We start from the raw sequence: 21,161 nt of genomic DNA on the forward strand, positions 1-21,161 counted from the left end.
CTCTTAATCTACTAAAAAAAACAAACAAACAACAACAACAACAACAACAAAAAAACATGGGGCTGGACTTCGCAATCCCTTCCAGGGAGAACATTTGGTTCTGTTCAACCTCAAGTCCAGAAATGGCAGACTCCCAGCAGTCCCAAATTCATGTAATCTGCACTTGCCAATAACAGTGATTCATCCTGTGTATAAGTAAATGAAATTCGGGGCCAGGCATCGTGGCTCACTCCCAGCACTTTGGGAGGCTGAGGCAGGTGGAACATTTGAGGTTAGGAGTTTGAGTAAATGAAATTTGCTTTTTATTTCCTCTGTATATTGTTTCATATTAAATATGTTTAACATTTTGGGGAAAAAAAAGTTATATACCAAATTAATTTGGGCTCTTTCATTTTATGGAAAAATGCATGCTTTATCTAACTGGATGCCTTATAAAAGTCCTTATGTGAAGTTTAACTATAGTCCTGTAAATTGAAAAAGAAAAACATTTTCTCAATTGCTTCAGTCTTTATACCTCACAGTCCATCCGTTACCACAGCACTGACTGTGATGTCACAACTGCAGTTAGTTAAACTCAGAGACAATCAGGAAAAAGGCCAAGGGAGATGGTGCCCAGGCAACAATAACTTGTGATTACTCTACTACTTGTGAAATAGAAAGTTTAAATTCAGGAGACCTGCTTTCAGATTGCCGTTATGCCACTTACTAGCTATGTATCCTTAGGCAACTCACTTAATACAACAATGATTTATGAACTTGATTTCTTAAGTCAAATGGTGTGTGTTCAAATCCTCATTCTGCTAGTTAGCATAGGCACACTAGTTAACTTCTCTGTGCCTCTGTTCTTTACCTATAAATTGAGGAACTATGACTGCCTATCTTCAAAAGGTTGCAGAAAGAATGAAATATTTTATAAAGCATTTATCAAAGAGCCTTCTCCCTACTAAGTGCTCAGTGTTTGCCTTTATAAAGTATCTGTATTTTGAGTGAGTCCATTGTTAGGTAAAGTTCTATGTAATAACTCTCTGAGTTTCTTCATTGTTAAAAATCAGGAAACAATTGTATGTACTTCATAAGACTGTTATCAGCACTAAATGTGGGAACCCAGAGAAAAGTATTTTGTAAGCAAAAGGCTCTAAATTATCATTTGGTTAACATCTATATTTTGTTATTGTAAGATGATCTTGTATTAATTGAAAAAATATTTACTAAGTGCTTATAATATAAAAGGTACTGGACTAGGCATTGTGCAGAATATCAATCAGATATAGATTTTATGGTAATACAAGAATATTGGGCCGGGCGCGGTGGCTCAAGCCTGTAATCCCAGTACTTTGGGAGGCCGAGACGGGCGGATCATGAGGTCAGGAGATCGAGACCATCCTGGATAACCCAGTGAAACCCCGTCTCTACTAAAAAATACAAAAAAAAATTAGCCGGGCGAGGTGGCGGGCGCCTGTAGTCCCAGCTACGCGGGAGGCTGAGGCAGGAGAATGGCGTGAACCTGGGAGGCGGAGCTTGCAGTGAGCTGAGATCCGGCCACTGTACTCCAGCCTGGGCGACAGAGCCAGACTCCGTCTCAAAAAAAAAAAAAAAAAAAAAAAAAAAAAAAAGAATATTGATACCTCTAATATAGAAGATAATGAATGCCAAACCAATACTCTAAATGGAAAGTCTTTGAGGTAAGCATTGAAGAACAGAAAGATTTAAACACGGGGGAGGGAAGAGAATAAGAGGAAAAAAGGAGGCATTTCTGACAAATAGTATCACAAAAAGTTAGGAGTTGAAAAATTACAGATCATGTATGGTAAAAAGTGAGTGGTACAATTTAGCCAGAGGAGAATATGTGAAGGGATGGAGGGCAAGTAATGAGAATGAAGCTACATATAGAGTATGTTATATGTAGGAAGAACAACTGCCACAATTTAGATTAAAAGTTATAAGGAATTAAAAAGAACCACCTAGGTAGAAAATATATAGAAAAGGATTAGATAAGTTTGGTATTCTTAAGCCTCTGCCATTATTATTCTATGTTCGTGTTTCGGGAGGTGGTGAAGGAAGCATACTGACTCTCACATCAAGTTCACATTCCTGAATCTGAACTTCAAAACCTTTTGTAATCTGTCCCAGAAGCCCATCTTTTGTCACACTAGTCACCAACTCTCTTGGTTTCCTCTGAGGCCATGAAAAACACCAGGTCCCAATTTCACGCGTTGGCTATTACGCGCTTCTGGTATATTTTCTTCATCTTCTACCTATCTATGCCAGATTATAACCCATCCCTAAATCTCATTTCCATCAGAAAACTTTCCTTGATGATCTAGACCATATCACTCTCTTCCATCTCTACGTACTTTATTGCATATCTATCTTATCAAATGGCAACCTGGAAGAACTATCACTGACCTAGGAATAAAATGACAAGGGTCCTGGCAGCATGTCTTCTCTTTGATTTGAGGCACGTTATTCAATGCCACAGGTTCTGTCCTTGGTAAAATGAAATATTTGTGAATTAATAAACTTTAAAGTCATTTCCTATCATGCATTCAACAAATATATAATGAACATCCACCTGTGCTGAGCTCTATCCCAGGTGTTGAGGATATAGAGGTGAAAACAAAATATTTATCTGTTTATCTATCAGCTATCTATACTATAATTGCATTCTGGTTTTGTCTTCTCTTTTTCTTTTAGATATGGAAATTTTACTCTGTTGCCCAGGCTGGAATGCAGTGGTGTGATCTCAGTTCACTGCAACATCCACATCCCACATTCCAGCGATCCTCCCACCTCGGCCTCCAAAATAGCTGGGATTAGAAGCACGCACTACCACATCTGGTTAATTTTTGCATTTTTAGTAGACATGGGGTTTCACCATGTTGGCCAGGCTGGTCTTGAACTCCTGATCGAATGATCCACCCGCTGCCGCCTTCCAAAGTGCCAGGATTACAGGCGTGAGTCACTGTGCCTGCCAACTATGATTGCATTCTTATAATGTGGTGGTTCTCAAAATTGAGCTTGAATTAGAACTACCTGGAAAACTTGTTCAAAGATTTCTCCATTTCTGATGCAACAGATTTGGAGTAGGGCCCCAAACTTTTATTTTCTAAGATATTTCCAGGTGATGCTGATGCCACTGAACCAAGGACCACATTTAGAGACCTTCTGTTCTGGTAGACTGTCTATTGTTTTCACTGCTGTATTGTCAGTGTTTGGAATAAATATTGATGGAATTAAATAATACATTTGAAGCACTTAGTTAACTGATAAAGGGGGATATACAATTATTTTATAGTTTAGAAGAAAAATTGCAATTTTACTGAAAGGTAAAGGAGTTACTATAATCAGGAAGGTACAAGTTATAAGGAATAGTTTATATCCAAAGAAAAACAAAATTACTTCTAACCTAGAGGAAAGGGTAGAAAGGTCATAGAAAGCTTTGTGGAGCAGTTTATTTGTGCTATTCCTTGAAGGACCCATACACTTATTTCAAAAATGCCTGTCATTACTCAAAATATTTTTAGTTCTTGTCTTTGCAATTTGTCTACTTAATCTATAGTGAATCTTTTCTTTTTTCCCTATACTCTATGGTGAATCTTTTTCTTAAATTCCCTCAAAGATTATAGAATTTTTATATTCTGATGTAAGGTTTGATATTTAGAATTAGCTAAGCATGACATTTTTTCCAAATCTGGTCAGGAAGTTGGGTGATTTTGTTGCATAATCCTGTTCTTTGTTAAAAATAAAGTACACTGTTCAGTTAGTGTACTGATTTTCTAGTATGACTTACAAATGAGGCCCAAAGCAATTTCAGGGTAGAAGTTCAAAAATCAGTCTGAGGCCAGGTACAATGTCTTATGCCTATAATGCCCAATCTCTGGGAGGCTGAGGCAAGTAGATCGCTTGAGTTCAGGAGTTCGAGACCAGCCTGGCCAACATGATGAAACCCCGTCTCTACAAAATACACAAAAAACTAGCCATGAGCGGTGGCATATGCCTGTAGTCTTTACTCGGGAGGCTAAAGCAGGAGCCCAGGAGGCAGAGGCTTGAGACCAGGAGGCAGAGGCTGCAGTAAGCCAAGATCACACCATTGCACTCCAGCCTGGCTGACGGGAGTGAAATCCTGTGTCAAAAAAAAAAAAAAAAAAAAAAAAAAAAATCATTTTGAGCAATGGATTAAGTTTATAGTTTCTGAAAGTGATTAGAGGACAGCTTCCATTTGGCCATACATTCTCTTGTGTGTTTGAAATCAGTCTTAACATATTTGGTATCAATCTATTGAAAGAATCAACATCTGAACATACACTATACCACGTACACTTTTCTTCAGAGTGTATGCCATGCTATAAATATCTAAAATTTAAACTTTATGGGAATAAAAAAGCAGTATAAAAATGGATGTTCTTCCAAGTTAGATCTATTAAAAAAAATATGTACTGGTACCAGGAAATATACATAGGTTTCTCTGAGCTCTTGATGTGGGGCCATTCAGTTAACAATAAGTATTAGTTTGTGTGTTCTGGGCATGGAATTACATGGTGGGTCACACTGGTCCTGTATGAAGGGGGGCATGACAAATCATTCTACTAGTTTGCAATAGTGGGACTAAAGAGAACATGGAAAGCCTGTGACTAAGGCACACTCTATAGTCATAACTTCCCCCTTCTTGTTTTTCCCCATAGTCCTTCAACTACTCTCTGTTCACCCAGTCTTCATGTCCAGTGTATCTTCAGTAGCAGATCAGCATGTACTAGAATAGTATATTAATAGTAAATTAATAATGTTTTTAAAACCTTTACCTAAAACCTTTTAATAGAGTATACTAAATTTAGTTCGGTCTGATATAAATGAGAAAATCTACTAACAATCCCTAGGACCAATGATTCTTAAAGATCTCCAAACCAGCAGCATCAGCGTCACCTGAGAGCTTATTAGAAATGCAAATTCTCCAGACCTGCTAAAGCAGAATCTGACTTAACAAGCCGTGGCTCAAGGTGATTCTGATGCATGTGAGGACCACTGGTTTAGATAGTATCAGCAGTAAAGAAACTCTGTCAAGCTGTGCGATCTTCTATGAATTTTGCAATGTATTATAATACCCCGTTACTATCTTCATGATTACTACATTTAATACACACACAATTACACACATATTCAACTTGTAAGTTACCCTTGACGGGACATGTATAAAAAAGGTATGGCTTCTCTTTGTAAAGTGATGGTGTAGAAGGAAGAAAAATAAATTTGTCTTTAGTTTTTTGAAATGATACTATCCTTAACCCCTCCCCTTTTGTCCCCAATAAATGAATCACACTGGGGAAACACTGCTAGCAGATGACTATTCTGTTTCTTTGATATAGCAGGGAAATCTTGTTAGGTGATGTAAATGCACCTTATCATTTGCAAATATAAACTGTCGTGCGTCTTGGGTGAACAGCTAAGTACAGAACCGTTTCAAAAACTTGAAGGTAAATGGATGTCTTATTTGCAACTAAACCATCATACTCATGTCAAATCTATTCATTGGACGAGGATTCTGCGGATACATAATACAATTTTTTGGCTGAAATTTAGAAGTTTCATAATCCACTTAAGAGGCATATTTCAGAATAAAATAATTCTCTGTTTTGGAGTTAAAGCACAGACTTGGAGCAGTCCAGTCCACAGATGTATAATGCAATATATACATATAATTTTAAATTTTCTAATAGCCACATTTTAAAAAGTGAAATGAATAACATTAACTTCAAAATAATTTTTTAATCCAGTATACAAAAATATTACATTTCAACTTATAAACAATATAAAATTGATGAGCTATTTTTACATTTTTTGGTATTTGATCATTAAAATCTTTCATGTGTCTTACATGCATGGCATACCTCAACTGGAATGTTAAATTTTGACTGGAAGTACTTTCTTTTTATTTCTTTTTTTGTTTGTTTGTTTGTTTTATCTTAGTGTTCTGTGAAATGATTTTTATTTAAAATACAATTTATTACTGCAAAAGTAGATTTTATACCCAAGTTGTCATAAATACTAAAAAAGTTTTCCAATAGCCTACTGAACATTAGTTTTTATATTTAAATTAATAAAAAATGAAATTTAAAATTCAATTCCTCAATCACACTAGCTGCATTTCAAATATTCAATATGCGTAAGGCAGTGTAGATCTGGAGCTATGCGAGACCAACCTGGGTTAGAATCCTGACTTTGCCTCTTTCCGGCTGCTTGTCCTTGGGAATTTACCTAGCCATCCCCAAGTTTCAGTTCTATCTTCGAATTGGAGTCGAGGAAATCCCACAGTGAATATGTTTTAACTCCTGCCTGGAAAGCTAACAGCAGAAGACAACCACTATTTGTTTTTCCCTTCATGGAAGTGGTGGATTCACTGCATGATATAATAAAAATCAGAACCAATCAATGTAGGGATAGTTAAGTAAATTTCATTATTCCATACTCTGAAGCCATAAAATGCTAATAACTAATTTATTTAATCACCAATTAATACTGAAATCGGTTATTATTAAGGAAGAAAACCGTAATATTAGGAATAGCACGACTGCTGCCCGTGTGCTCAAAAAAACCTAGAAGGGTCTGCCACCCATCCATTAACAGCGGTTATAGGAAGCCACAGAGCGGGGGCAGGGTCCAGCAGGCACACGCTTCAGTTTATATTTCTTGTCAGTTAATTTCCAAAAACGTTGTTCTAAAAAGGAAATATAATACTGTTTTACTTTAAGGGGCAAATCTCAAATGTGCTTTGAAACGACTACGCTTTTGCCTCAGTCTGGAATGTGATTTGAAATCTAGCTTAACTATACTATAATAAAAGGCCACATGAAAATACTTTGTCAGAACGAAAAACATGCCGCCTTAAATCCGCTTTCGGTTGGCGGTTTCCCGCCGGTGGAACGGAAGCAAAACCGCCTTTGACGTCAAGGGAGGAGTCCCCTCCCAGTTACTATGGTGAAGTCTATGCGGCCATCTTTACTGTGGTCATCTCGCACCAAGGGTGTCGTAGCGGGGCTGTTGGGGCTCCACAGAAAGTCGGCGGAAGGTGAAATGGGAAAGGAATCATGCGACTCTGTAATAAGAAGCTGACAGAACCACGAAGGATCAGGGACTTAAAGCATTAGATAACTTGTTAGTGGGATGCAGGTTCCACAGGCAAGCAGAACGATTCAAGCGAATTAGTAAGGTTTCTGCCCGGATCTTGAGAGCCGCTTCCGTTGCTCAGCGGAAGTGTCGGTCGCAAGAGGACAGACGCCTGGAAGAATCCGCTATCGGCAGTGTGCACAACCGGAATCATGTCGAGTTTGGCGGTGAGAGACCCGGCAATGGATCGATCACTGCGTTCCGTGTTCGTGGGGAACATTCCGTATGAGGCAACTGAGGAGCAGTTAAAGGACATTTTCTCGGAGGTTGGTTCTGTTGTCAGTTTCCGGCTGGTATACGATAGAGAGACGGGAAAACCCAAGGGCTATGGCTTCTGCGAATACCAAGACCAGGAAACCGCGCTTAGTGCCATGCGGAACCTCAATGGGCGGGAGTTCAGTGGCAGAGCGCTTCGGGTGGACAATGCTGCCAGTGAAAAGAATAAGGAGGAGTTAAAGAGCCTCGGGCCTGCAGCGCCCATTATTGACTCACCCTATGGGGATCCCATCGATCCAGAAGATGCCCCTGAATCGATTACCAGAGCAGTAGCCAGTCTCCCCCCGGAGCAGATGTTTGAGCTGATGAAGCAGATGAAGCTCTGTGTCCAAAACAGCCACCAGGAAGCTCGAAACATGTTACTTCAAAATCCACAACTGGCTTATGCGCTGTTGCAGGCGCAAGTAGTGATGAGAATCATGGATCCAGAGATTGCTCTGAAAATTCTTCATCGGAAGATACATGTCACACCACTGATCCCAGGCAAATCTCAGTCTGTGTCTGTCTCTGGCCCTGGCCCTGGCCCTGGTCCTGGCCCTGGCCCTGGGCTCTGCCCAGGACCTAATGTTCTGCTGAACCAGCAGAATCCACCAGCTCCTCAGCCTCAGCATTTGGCTAGAAGACCTGTGAAGGACATTCCTCCTCTGATGCAGACTCCTATCCAGGGTGGAATTCCAGCTCCAGGGCCAATACCAGCTGCAGTTCCCGGACCTGGTCCTGGTTCCTTAACTCCTGGAGGAGCAATGCAGCCCCAACTTGGAATGCCAGGGGTTGGCCCAGTGCCTTTAGAGCGGGGACAAGTGCAGATGTCAGATCCTAGAGCTCCTATACCTCGTGGACCCATGACTCCTGGTGGTCTACCTCCTCGAGGACTGTTAGGAGATGCTCCAAATGACCCACGTGGAGGGACTTTGCTTTCAGTCACTGGAGAAGTGGAGCCCAGAGGTTATCTGGGTCCACCCCATCAGGGTCCCCCCATGCATCATGCCTCTGGTCATGACACTCGTGGCCCTTCCTCACATGAGATGAGGGGAGGGCCATTAGGAGATCCCAGACTGCTAATTGGAGAGCCCAGAGGCCCCATGATAGATCAAAGGGGTCTACCTATGGATGGTAGAGGTAGTAGAGATTCTCGAGCGATGGAGACTCGCGCCATGGAAACTGAGGTCTTAGAGACACGTGTAATGGAGAGGAGAGGAATGGAGACCTGTGCCATGGAAACCAGAGGGATGGAAGCAAGAGGCATGGATGCAAGAGGATTGGAGATGAGGGGCCCTGTCCCCAGTACAAGAGGTCCTATGACTGGTGGAATTCAGGGTCCTGGTCCCATTAATATAGGGGCAGGTGGCCCTCCTCAGGGACCCAGACAGGTCCCCGGCATTTCAGGGGTGGGGAATCCTGGAGCTGGTATGCAGGGTACAGGCATACAAGGAGCAGGCATGCAGGGAGCAGGCATGCAGGGGGCAGGCATACAAGGAGGAGGGATGCAGGGGGCAGGCATACAAGGAGTGGGTATACAAGGAGGAGGCATACAGGGGGCAAGCAAGCAAGGTGGAAGCCAGCCTAGCAGTTTTAGTCCTGGGCAGAGCCAGGTCACTCCACAGGATCAGGAAAAGGCGGCTTTGATCATGCAGGTTCTTCAACTAACTGCAGATCAGATTGCCATGCTGCCCCCTGAGCAAAGGCAGAGTATCCTGATTTTAAAGGAACAAATCCAGAAATCCACTGGAACTTCTTGAAAGGTTTTAGAAAATATTTGGCTGTAGTCTCAAAGTTTATTCTGTAGCATGGAGAATGGGTGCAAAAAGCTGACTTCTGCATCCCCACACTTGGATTAGGGTTTCCCTCCTCCTAGAACCTAATCTTACTTTTTGTTCTTTTTCTTTCTTTCTGTTTTCCTTTTTTATTTTTAATTGAGGGTGGGGGGAGGAGGGAGTGTGTCTGTTCACTTTAAGTTACTGTAAAATAACTCTGAACATGACAACATTATGCCAAATAAGATTACAAAGAATAAGCAGCAATATTGAAGTGTCTACAGTATGTTAACTACATTTTTTAAATGTTGAGTAAAACTTTGTGAAAACTGCTCATAAAGACTAAAAGTTGACCTGTTAAAACGTTAATGTACTAAGATGGTTTTAAGATTTTTGGTTGTATAACAAAATAAAGTTTACCCAAAAGTATAAGATACATTTTTTGGTAAACCATTTAAAATACAAAATCCTATTGGAGGCAATAGGATAAGCATTGTCTTAGTGTTTTAGAATTATTTTTGAAATATTAGAGTTAACAGGATAAGGTTAAACTTGTATTAGAATTGTTTTTTTCTAAAGTTGTGTTACCTGAAAAATCAAGGAGTACACCTGGTTTACTGTCGCTTCATTTATCCCAGCCTTCAGAGACCAGCAAGGTTCTGCCAGGCCCCAAGCATCAGAGCATGTTGATTTTGCTGTGACAATTCTAAAATCAACCAGGTTACTTAAGTCCACTCTGATGAACCCTATCTCTCAATACCTTCCAATTTCTCAATAGTCTTTAAGCCCTAAATCTGAGTCAGTAATTCTCTCACATCCTTCCCAAAAATCAGTGTCTAGGGACCAGTTGATCTGGATGAGTTATACATGATATTTGACTTTTCATAAGTAGTAGGTTTCACTAAGTAAACTCTCAGTTTCTTGGTATCTGGCTTTCATATACAGATGGTGTCCATTTGCTCCACCAGACAGGAGTTAAAAACCTTTAGACTAAACAGCATTTAACATGCCTTTTAGTTTTCTTATTTCATAATCTACTTTTCTATCATTAATCATGTTACCAGAATAATCAAGGCCCAAGTAGGTAGAAGTTTTTATATAGCCTGAATACTCAGTTGACTTATTGCTTATTTTACTTTTTGTAAGGAATACAGCCATTTAGTCCTAATATACATACCAATGAGACAATTAAAAATTGGTTGAAAGATGGGGCTTATTACATTGCGCTACTACGACTTTATTTTTCCTTGAAAATAAAGCCTTGAGGATGTGAACACAAACATTTGTATTATAAAACAAGTAGTAATTAATAAAAGCATAAGTTATCAAATATCAGGTGATCTTCTGTGGAGAAGAAAAACCAATATCTAGTTACAGATTACAAAATGTTTAATACAAAGAGCTGAAAATGTAGAAATTCAGTTATCTTCCCTTTGCAAAACGTTTACATTTTAAATTAGTATTCTTTGTTCACAAGGTTTTCACCCCTATGCTGTTGTTTTCTACTACCTGTTTTAGTCTGTTGTTCATATTGCTACTTTCCCATGTTTCCTATATGCTTCCCCTCTATTGGAGAGGATAACTCACCTTTACATGTGCGATAGTTATGGTTAATACTAAGTCACAGAGTTGGCTCGATCACTTTGAGATTCTAGTTGCTTTATCTCAAAGCTTTCACTGAAGGGCTCTAACTGAAAATTATTAAATGTTACAGTCTTTAGTCAAATCCCTGCATTGTTTAATGCAGAAAATAAAAATACAATTAAGGCTGAGTTAGTATCTGATATGTTTATTTTTAATGAATACATTATGCAAAAGTCTTCCATTGTGGATATACATGGGGCCTGATTATCTTTTGTTTTTAATGCAAAAGGCAGAACTAATGAAATTGCAGTAATGGATGGAACTCTCTTAGAACCATTATCTATATAGTTTGACAGTTGAAATAACTATAAAGACGTGCCATTTTGTGGTTGGTATGAGCAACATCTTGGTGATAGATATTAAGCTTATGTTCCCCAGAGAGAAATCCTCTGTATTCCAATAGCACCTTGTAGCTATCTTCATTACTGACAACCTTAGTTATATTGCAGTGCACTGTTTACCTTTTATCTGCTACTATACACTTCCACGCCCACAAACTGAACACAGGGACAGTCTATCTCACTACCATATTCACAGATGGGAAAAGGACAAAATATTCTATTAGAGTTATTAGGGGGAAAATCCCATTAAAAGCACATATACTGCCCTCATAAGAGTTTAGATTCAACACAGAACAAATGAGCTATAACAACTATTTCCATTTTAAAAAACAATTAGAAATAGGTTATTAAAAACAATCACCTCTACTCTGTGAAAGCTAAGGAAATAGATTGTCCTCACTTCTGATTCATTGAATGTTCCAATATTGATATAGAAAGCATAGAGCCTTATTTCATTTGATAGTAAAGAATAATGCAAGCAATATTGCCACAATCAGAATCTTTTATGTGTTTTACTACAAAATCATCGGTTATAACCCCTCACATCCTGAATTTTCCCTAAGATGTGTAGACTAAAATAAAATCACCAATTCATTCATCATAATAGTTGAAGATGATGGGGTGAAACAGTGATTTGCTAATGCTTCTTTAAGGCTTATCCTCTTGGGGAGTACATGTTTCTTGGGATTATGAAATGATCAACTTTAATCAGTGCCTGCCCATTAGCCCTTGCCCTCATATTACTGATGATTAATACCAAAAATATGTTTTAACATCTGTTGACTTCCTAGGATTTTGGAGTATTTGATAAGATATAAGCTAATGTGAATCCCAGACAAAGGTAGGCTAATCTAAGTAAGATTATGTCTGGTTTTTCAACTACACTTTTCAGAATTCTAATGGTAGAAAGACATTTTAAAAAGAAAACCGTTAACATAATCACAGCTTGCAAAGCTTCTTGTTTTTCCATGCTGTGATGGGACATTGGTTAAGCACACAGAACATAATTTCCTATGGCGTGTCAGACCTTTCTCTTAGGTCTGATGAGGTCTATGGATAATTATGTGCAACAACCTACTGTGGCAGAGAAACTGAATTAGCAGTTACATCTGACAGTCTTCTCACAAAAGAATGTCAGTCTCTCATTATTTTATATCAGCTAATCTCTAGATGGACTTTCCTGGTTGAAGCTTGCTTTCTTCATCAGTCTCTTATCAAGAATGCTCTGGTTAAGAACTGATTCATATTAAGGACATTATTAATATATTGTAAGTATCCCTAAATATAAAATTTAATATTAAATATTAATAGGGATATTACATGATATTGGCATACTATATAATGTGCTTATACATATTTATTTCAAATGTTAACTGACCCAGATCTTTAAATATTTTCATTTGTCTTTATGCACCCTGAAACAAAAGTTTACTTCTTTGGTTGAAAATTCACCTTCACAAATATTCATATTACCAATTACCTTGCTCATAAAATATTAACTAGCATGTTTGTTCTTGATATTATTCTATAACAATATATAACATGTAATTTGAGGGCAGAATTGTGTCAAAAGTGACACTTGGGAGTCGGGCGTGGTGGCACACACCTGTAATCCCAGCACTTTGGGAGGCTGAGGGGGGCCGATCACTTGAGGTCAGGAGTTCGAGACCAGCCCGGCCAATGTGGTGATACCCCATCTCTACTAAAAATACTAAACTTAGCCAGGCATGTTGGCAAGCCCCTGTAATCCCAGCTACTTGGGAATCTGAGGCACGAGAAGTATTTGAACTTGGGAGGTGGAGATTAGAGTGAGTCGAGATTGTGCCACTATACTCCAGACTGGGCAAACAGAGTGAGACTCTGTCTCAAAAAATAAAATAAAAAATAAGTGACACTTGGGGTAACATCATTAAAAATCAAAAACCTGGTGCTTATTAAATACTGCACAAAAAGCACCCAAATGTTTACCAAATAACAGCTTTTGTTTTTCTTTTTTTAAGACAGTGTCTCACTTTGTCACCCAGGCTGGAGTGCAGTGGCACAATCTCAGGTCACTGCAACCTCTGCCTCCTGGGTTTAAGTGATTCCCCTGCCTCAGCCTCTCAAGTAGCTATGATTACAGGTGTGTGCTACCGTGCCTGGCTGATTTTTGTAGTTTTAGTAGAGATGGGGTTTCACCATGTTGGCTAGGCTGGTTTTGAACTCCTGACCGCAAATGATCCACCCACCTCAGCCTCCCAAAGTGCTGGGATTACAGGTGTGAGCCACCATGCCCGGCATTTAATAACAACTGTTTATAACCAAGAGTTGGTTTAGATCCCCAAAATAGGTAACTATCCTTTAATCACAGGGTTTTAAAAATAAAAAAATAAAAAGTACATAGCTAATTACAAAAAATACACAACATTCTCAATCATAAATAATTTTGTATGATTAAGTACATATAATATCTGCAGACACTTGAAATGAATCTCATATGTGTTACAAAGGTTGGTCATTTTAAAAATTACATCTGCTGGGCAGATGTAGTTGTTAATGCCTGCGATCTCAGCACTCTGGGAGGTTGAGGCACAAGGATCACTTGAGCTCAGGACTTCAAGACCAGTCTGGGCAACACAGGAAGATCCTGTCTCTATAAAAAATGTAAAAATTAGCTGAGTATGGTGATGTACACATTCTTTAAGTGAATCTTACAGACTCATTTTAATTTAAAATGAGTGCCAACACTGAAAAATGGTATAGTTGGGCTGGGCGTAGTGGCTCTTGCCTGTAATCCCAGCACTTTGCGAGGCCGAGATGGGCAGATCACGAGGTCAGGAGATTGAGACCACCCTGGCTAACACGGTGAAACTCCGTCTCTACTAAAAATACAAAAAATTAGCCGGGAGTTGTGGCAGGCGCTAGTAGTCCCAGCTACTTGGGAGGCTGAGGCAGGAGAATGGCGTGAACCCGGGAGGCGGAGTTTGCAGTAAACCGAGATCACACCACTGCACTCCAGCCTGGGTGACAGAGTGAGACTCCATCAAAGAAAAAAAAAAAAGAAAGAAAGAAAGAGAGAGAGAGAAAAATGGTATAGTTGAGTTCATAATGTGATTTTTTTTAAAAAAAGGTCAACATAGGGCTTTCTTGGTGCCTTAACATTTATAAAATCATACTCCATATCTGAAACATCACTCTTGTTCTCATATTAATCAATATAGTGACATAAATCAGGACTAAAAACATTTCCAGACACAAACCTTGTATAGGAGAGTAAATACAATCATCTATTAATACAACATATTTCCTATCTTTGGCTAAGCCTATACCCAAAATGATTTCATCTTTTTATGCTTATCAATCATCAGAGAAAAAAATCCTCATCTATTTTAAGCATCAGATAAATTACACTATTGAAATTATATAATTATTGTCAATGTTATCGAAGTTTTGTTCCCTAAAAGTTTTAAATATCTTTGGACAAGAAATCTCAAATTGGTTATCTGTGGACCAATTGAGCTTACAGATATTTTTTATTTGACCAGTCAATTTTCTTGAAAATTTTGAACTTAAATGCCTGTAGAAGCAGCTTATATTCTCCAATTTGGCCACAAGCCCAACCTCTTCCTATCCTTCGAGCTTACAACTTAACACAGTTATTAGATTTGATCAATATTAGTGTCTAATTTGACAAATATGACATAGAAAAACTTGCTTAAGGCCAGACGTGGTATTTCATGCCTGCAATTCCAGCGGTTTGGGAGGTCAAAGCTGGAGGATTACTTGTGTACAGGAGTTTGAGACCAGACTGAGCAGCATGGTGAAACCCATCTCTACAAAGTACACAAAAATGAGTTGATTACTTGGCCATGGTGGCATGGCTCTAGTCCCAGCTACATAGGACGTTGAAGTGGGAGGATCACTTCAGCCCAGGAGGTGGAGGCTGCAGTGAGCCAGGATCTCGCTACTGCACTCCAGCCTGAGTGACAGAGCGAGACCTTATCTCAAAAAAAAAAAAAAAAAAAGAAAAAAGAAAAGAAAAACCTGTTTAGCAACCGGTTCAGCACACATATTTCTGCAAAACCAACCAGCAACAAAAGGAAAACCCAGGGCAAACGAAAACAAAAATCTTGACGCATTTTTTATTTGTAGATTTTGGTGAGGTATACTGAGCAAAGGAATGTCCTAGAAAAATAAGCCAATCAGTATATTTATCCCACAAATGTTTGCATTTTCAATAAATATTAAGCCAAAATAGCAGTATCTTCTTTTTCAATGAAAACACATATTTGTAAAATATGATATATATTATTCATGTATATAGATATTAAATGCTAACAGCTCTAGAATGAAGATATTGATAGTATACATACTGGAACACTGGAACATAAATTCTTTTTTTTTTTTTTTTTCTTTTGAGACAGAGTCTCACTCTGTGGCCAGACTGGGGTGCAGTGGTGCAATCTCAGCTCACTGCAACCTCCATCTCCCAGGTTCAAGCGATTCTCTTGCCTCAGTCTCCTGAGTAGCTGGGACTACAGGTACTCACCACCACGCCCCACTAATTTTTGTATTTTTAGTAAAGACGAGGTTTCACCATATTGGTCAGGATGGTCTTGATCTCTTGACCTCATTATCCACCTGCCTCGGCCTCCCAAAGTGCTGGAATTACAGGCATGAGCCACAACGCGCAGCCCAGAATTCTTTAATTTCTTTATCTGTTATTGATGTACCTGTCAGCCTCTGATTCTGTGATTCTCTACTATCTCACTTTGTTGCCTGGAATGAATATGAAGCAACCTGTACCAATTCAGGAATCTACTTATGTAGATTTTAGAAAGTGACCCACTATATGTAACTTTCATGTAACAGCCACAGTAATTTAAACAAAACAAAAGCCCTTAACCAGATCATGTTATTTCCCTGTTAAAACCTCTCTTGGCTTACATTGCTCTTAGAATAAAATTCAAAATCCTTATGTGTCCTATGTAGCCCTGATATAGTTTGGATGTGGGTCCCTACCCAAATCTCATATTGAAATGTAATCCCCAGTGCTGGAAGAGGAGCCTTGTGGGAGGTGATTGGATCATGGGGGTGGATTTCTCATGAATAGGATCTCATTTCATCATGAATCTCATGATGGTGCTAAACCATGAATCTCATGATGGTGCTAAATGTCTCATTTAATCATGAATCTCATGATGGTGCTAAACCATCCCCCATGGTACTGTCCTCATAATAGTGAATGAGTTCTCATGTAATCTGTTCATTTAAAAGTGTGCAGCACCTCCCCCTCCACTGTCTGGCTCCTGCTCTGGCCCTGTACCTGCTGCCCCTTTCCCTTTGTCACGATCGTAAGTTTCCTGAGGTCTCCCCAGAAGCCAAGTCAATGCCAGCATCATACTTCCTGTACAGCCTGCAGAATCATGAACCAGTTAAACCTCTTTTCTTTATAAATTACCCAGTCTCAGGTATTTCTTTATAGCAATGCAAGAATGAACTAATACAAGCCTTAGGTATACCAATGTCTCACACTACCTTTGGCCCCTTACCCACTTCTACAAATATTTTGGGCCTAGCTTTATTTAATTGAATTTGCCAGACTCATTCTCATCTCTGTACTTGGGAGTTTCTCTTGCTCATCACCCACTCTTTCCCCAGGCCTTTGAATGGCTAGTTGATTCTCTTTACTCAGGTCTTGGCTTACATACTATATTACTTACTCAGACAGGCTTTTCCTGGACACCTGGGAAACCACAGACAAAGCAAATGTAAATTTCAATGGTCTCCCAATTCTCTCTCATAATCTTGTTGTCTTTCTTGTTTGTTTGTTAAGAGTAGTTATCTTACCTGAGCACCACTTACACATTGTATGGGATTAATCCATATTCTCCAACCCTTTGCAAAGCATAATAGTTGTTCTATGCACCCACCAAACTTGATGACTGTCATGAATGAGTTACTCTTCATTACGCCCATGTTACATTTATCATGTAAATCATGTTTGTTGCCAAACAAATCTATGCTAGTTGTATCTATTACTGTAATATATGAATATGCATATAGGCATAAACATAGGTGTAGATAATATGTGTATATATGAAATACAATTGTAAAAATAAAAAGTTATTTCTATGAAAACTATCTTGAATGCTTTGAAAGATAGATAGATAAGTAGATAGATAGATAGATTTATCATGTCAACTGTGTTTGATAGTGTATTAGTTTGCTTTCATGCTGCTGACAAATACATACCCAAGACTGGGCAATTTACAAAGGAAAGAGGTTTAATGGAGAACTCACAGTTCCACATGGCTGAGCAAGCCTCACAAGCATGGTGGAAGGCAAGGAGGAGCAAGTCACGTCTTATATGGATGGCAGTAGGCAGAGAGAGCTTGTGCAGGGAGGCCACTGTTTTTAAAGCCATCAGATCTCATGAAACCCACTCACTATCATGAAAACAGCATGGGAAAGACCCACCCCCATGATTCAGTCATCTCCCACCGGGTACCTCCCACAACACAGGGGAATTATGGGAGCTACAAGATGAGATTATGGGAGCTACACAGAGCCAAACCATATCAGATGGTAAACCAGTTTATACCAATTGTACTATTTTTTGTTTTATATAGATTGATTGATTGATATTAGCATGAGTGTAAAAAAGTTATTTCTACAAAAACTATGTTGACTGTTTCTACAAGATTTTATAAAAGTTAGGAGCTAAAAATACATCATTGTTAAATACTGTGGGGGCAAGGTAATTTTTAAAAATACCTTAAAAATCTTTAAAATATAGAACTCACTCTGATACTTTGTAAGTGTCCAAATCCTTGTTTCACTTAAAAATAAAAAATAGATTGTTACTGGCAATTTTAGACAAAGCATGTTAATGCTTTAATTTCCTCACAGAAATTTTTCAGGCAGTGGAACAAAAATCCTTGAGGTAATGTTTGGCACTGCCATAGTTGTCTCCCTTTCACCTCCACAGGATTACCCAGGAGAGACAACCACCTGCCACTATTCCAGTCCTCCTCCTTCCCCTTCCTTGTGATGTTACATACGGAGGAGAACAGAATATACCCTAATCTCTTGCTAATCAAAGTGTGCTCCTCGGATCGGCAGCAGCAGCATCACCTGGGAGACTGTTAAAAATGCAGAATCTGGGGCTCCACCCAGACCTGCTGAATCAAAACCTACATTTTAATAAAATCCCCAAGGATCCACATGCAAATAAACGTTTGAAAAGCACTGCTTTAATCCTACAAGAAAGTGAAAAGAATGACAACAACAAATAAAAGCACCATAAAATTAACATTATGACAAATAGAAGGGATTTTTAATTTACCTGCATGGCTTCCCTTCCATTGGCAGAGAAAATCAAGAATTGGCAAAAATCCTTACCCAATCTGAGGAAAACAGGAGATAGCCCATGTATTAGATGCCACATTGGACAAGCAAGGAGACAAACAAAGATCTTGTTCATTCACAGATAATTGAGTGAACATCAGATCAACTGGGAAACCTAAAACACCGTAATTGAAATTATTGTTGTTTGGGGAAGACACCTGAATGTATTTTGTCCATATGTGTAACCCCTTTTTTCCTTAGATATGGAGAAGTTGTACTGATTTGGTAGAATCATTTATATTTATTATATATGATCACCAGAAACAGGGCACACCAAAAATTGTTTCAGCCAAGTTGTGACTCTCTGGAATGAATGCCACCATTCATCAAAAAATTCCCTCATAAAATCTAAATTGTTTTCTAATCCCACAAATTTCATTATTTTTCTGGTAAGATATACTATCCAGATAGAAATGCTAACATCAGGGCACTCCATTTTCTTTTGTAAATGTCTTTCGCTGTAATCCAGAAATATTGCCTAATATCTCACAGAACTTATCTAGACTAGAAAGAAGATTTCCAGAAGAAATTCTGAAGCTGTAAAATCAGCATGCTTATGATTCAGTGTGAATAAACCCTCAACAGAATTCTGCTGTTAACAATTTTTCAAACCTCATCTAAGTATTCTAAAGCACCAAAAAGAAAGAGTAATATAACAAGAACAGTTCAAAGGATCAGCCCAATGTTTTTTCTGTTACTTCATTTTCAGTAGATATATTGGAAATGGTAGCAAAACTCTATACTGCAAGTTGTGCCTTTAAGCTTGTCTTTGAACCTAATCTAAATTAAGAGTACAAATTAACCAAATCAACATTTGTAAATTAAGCAAATTAATTTTTTTTTTCTTGAAAGTTTTCATTGGCCTTAGATGAGTGAACTCAAAACATTTCTAGCAAACAACAATTTAAATTCAAATCAAGGCCTTTCAAGTGGTGACATCAAACCATCGAGAGGTTGAAAAGATGGCTGGATGTGGTAGCTAATGCCTGTAATCCCAGCACTTGGGAGACTGAGGTGGACAAATCACTTGGGATCAGGAGTTCATGACCAGCCTGGCCAACATGGTAAAACTCTGTCTCTACTAAAAATACAAAAAATTAGCTGGGCATCATGGCAGGCACCTGTAATCACAGCTACTTGGGAGGCTAAGGCAGGAGAATCCCTTGAACCAGGGAGATGGAGCTTGCAGTGGGCCAAGATCACACCACTGCACTCTAGTCTTCCTCCAAAAAGAAATAAAATAAAATAAAATAAAGGTTGTAAAGATAAATTGGGAACTTAAGAATCTTCCCTTTTCACATGTGTTCAGACAACTTGCATTCCAGTCCTAATTGGGGCTTTGTTTGCCTAAGGGGAAACAAATTTTCTTAATTAGAATGTTTTGTGAATTGGAAGGAAGATGTCTTGTAGGATCTTTGATTGGTGGGGATTTTATTGTCATCATTTTCAGATAAACCTGTTTTTAGAAGTTTTTCCCCTAGTTAGTGCCCGTACTGAGACAAGCAAGCTAATTGAGCTTTGACCAGTGGTAACCCTGGTTTAAAATGGCCAAAGCTCCATTATCTTATGCAATCTAACACAGGAACAGAAAACCAAATACTGCATATTCTCACTTAAACCAAATACTGCATATTCTCACTTATAAGCGGGAGTCAAACGAGAACATGTGCGTACTAAGAGGGGAACAACAGACACTGGGGCCTACTTGATGGGGGTGAAGAGGTAGAGGATCAGAAACAAATGCCTTTTGGGTACTATGTTTATTACCTGGGTGATAAAATTAACTGTACACCAAAGCCCTGCGACACACAGTTTACCTGTGTAACAAACCTACACATGTACTCCTGAACCTAAAAGTTAAAAAATAAAGTAAAATAAAACTAGTCGTCCTGAGGAATTCAAGATGGATTATTCTGGGTAGAGGAAAAAAAGAGGCTTTTCTGCATCTCTTGCCCATTCTTTCATTTACCCAGGATTACGCACAAGGAAGGGGACTGATGGACTGGTCAGTGACTCAGCCCATGCCAGCCAAGCAGGATTATGAAACTGATCTCCTGTCAGGGCCAGCACTGAGGCAAAGGCACACAAATGAACAGGGCTGGAGAGTGATGTTTCAGTAAAAATTAACTCTTCAAAGAAGAGGAGGCAGGAAAGAATGAGGGAGGAAGAGTTAAGTTTTTTTGTTTTGTTGTTGTTTTCTTTTCCTGACAAAACCACAGACTTACTCCACTTATATGATCTCCTCCTGCTTGGCTGGCCACTCCAAGCAGGAGGAGCTGTCTCTAGCTCATTTCCAACTGCTCAGTAAGTCTTCTGGGTCTTACCCACCACATTACAAAAGCTTTTTTGTCTAGTCTTTTATTTTAATAAAAAATAAAATATAACATATTGATATAGACATGAAATATAATTGTTTAAAATGTTTTTTAATTCTAATAGGCATTTTAATTTACACAGTGAGCAAATACTTTGAGTTGATGGAAAGAGACTATAATAGTGCAAATTCAGACATCAGCCACAAGATTAGGGGGAGGGGAGTTATTTATTTTTGAGGGAGGGAGGTCATAGCAAGGCTCTTGGAAGTGCCCCAGAACCAACA

The 21,161-nt window shown here is 38.8% G+C and overlaps 2 protein-coding genes across 3 annotated transcripts in view; one reads left to right on the forward strand and one right to left on the reverse strand.

The window, feature by feature from the left end:
* PRKG1 (protein kinase cGMP-dependent 1) overlaps positions 1-21,161 on the reverse strand; it is a 1,342,028-nt gene that overhangs the window by 595,697 nt on the left and 725,170 nt on the right. The window lies entirely within an intron of this gene.
* Positions 7,259-9,286, forward strand: CSTF2T (cleavage stimulation factor subunit 2 tau variant). Its single transcript, NM_001266798.1, is given in 1 exon segment — positions 7,259-9,286. A coding segment is annotated over 1 exon segment (1,863 nt). The 5' UTR covers positions 7,259-7,310; the 3' UTR covers positions 9,174-9,286.

Source organism: Macaca mulatta, chromosome 9 (assembly GCF_049350105.2).
Source record: "Macaca mulatta isolate MMU2019108-1 chromosome 9, T2T-MMU8v2.0, whole genome shotgun sequence".
NCBI classification, from domain to species: domain Eukaryota; kingdom Metazoa; phylum Chordata; class Mammalia; order Primates; family Cercopithecidae; genus Macaca; species Macaca mulatta.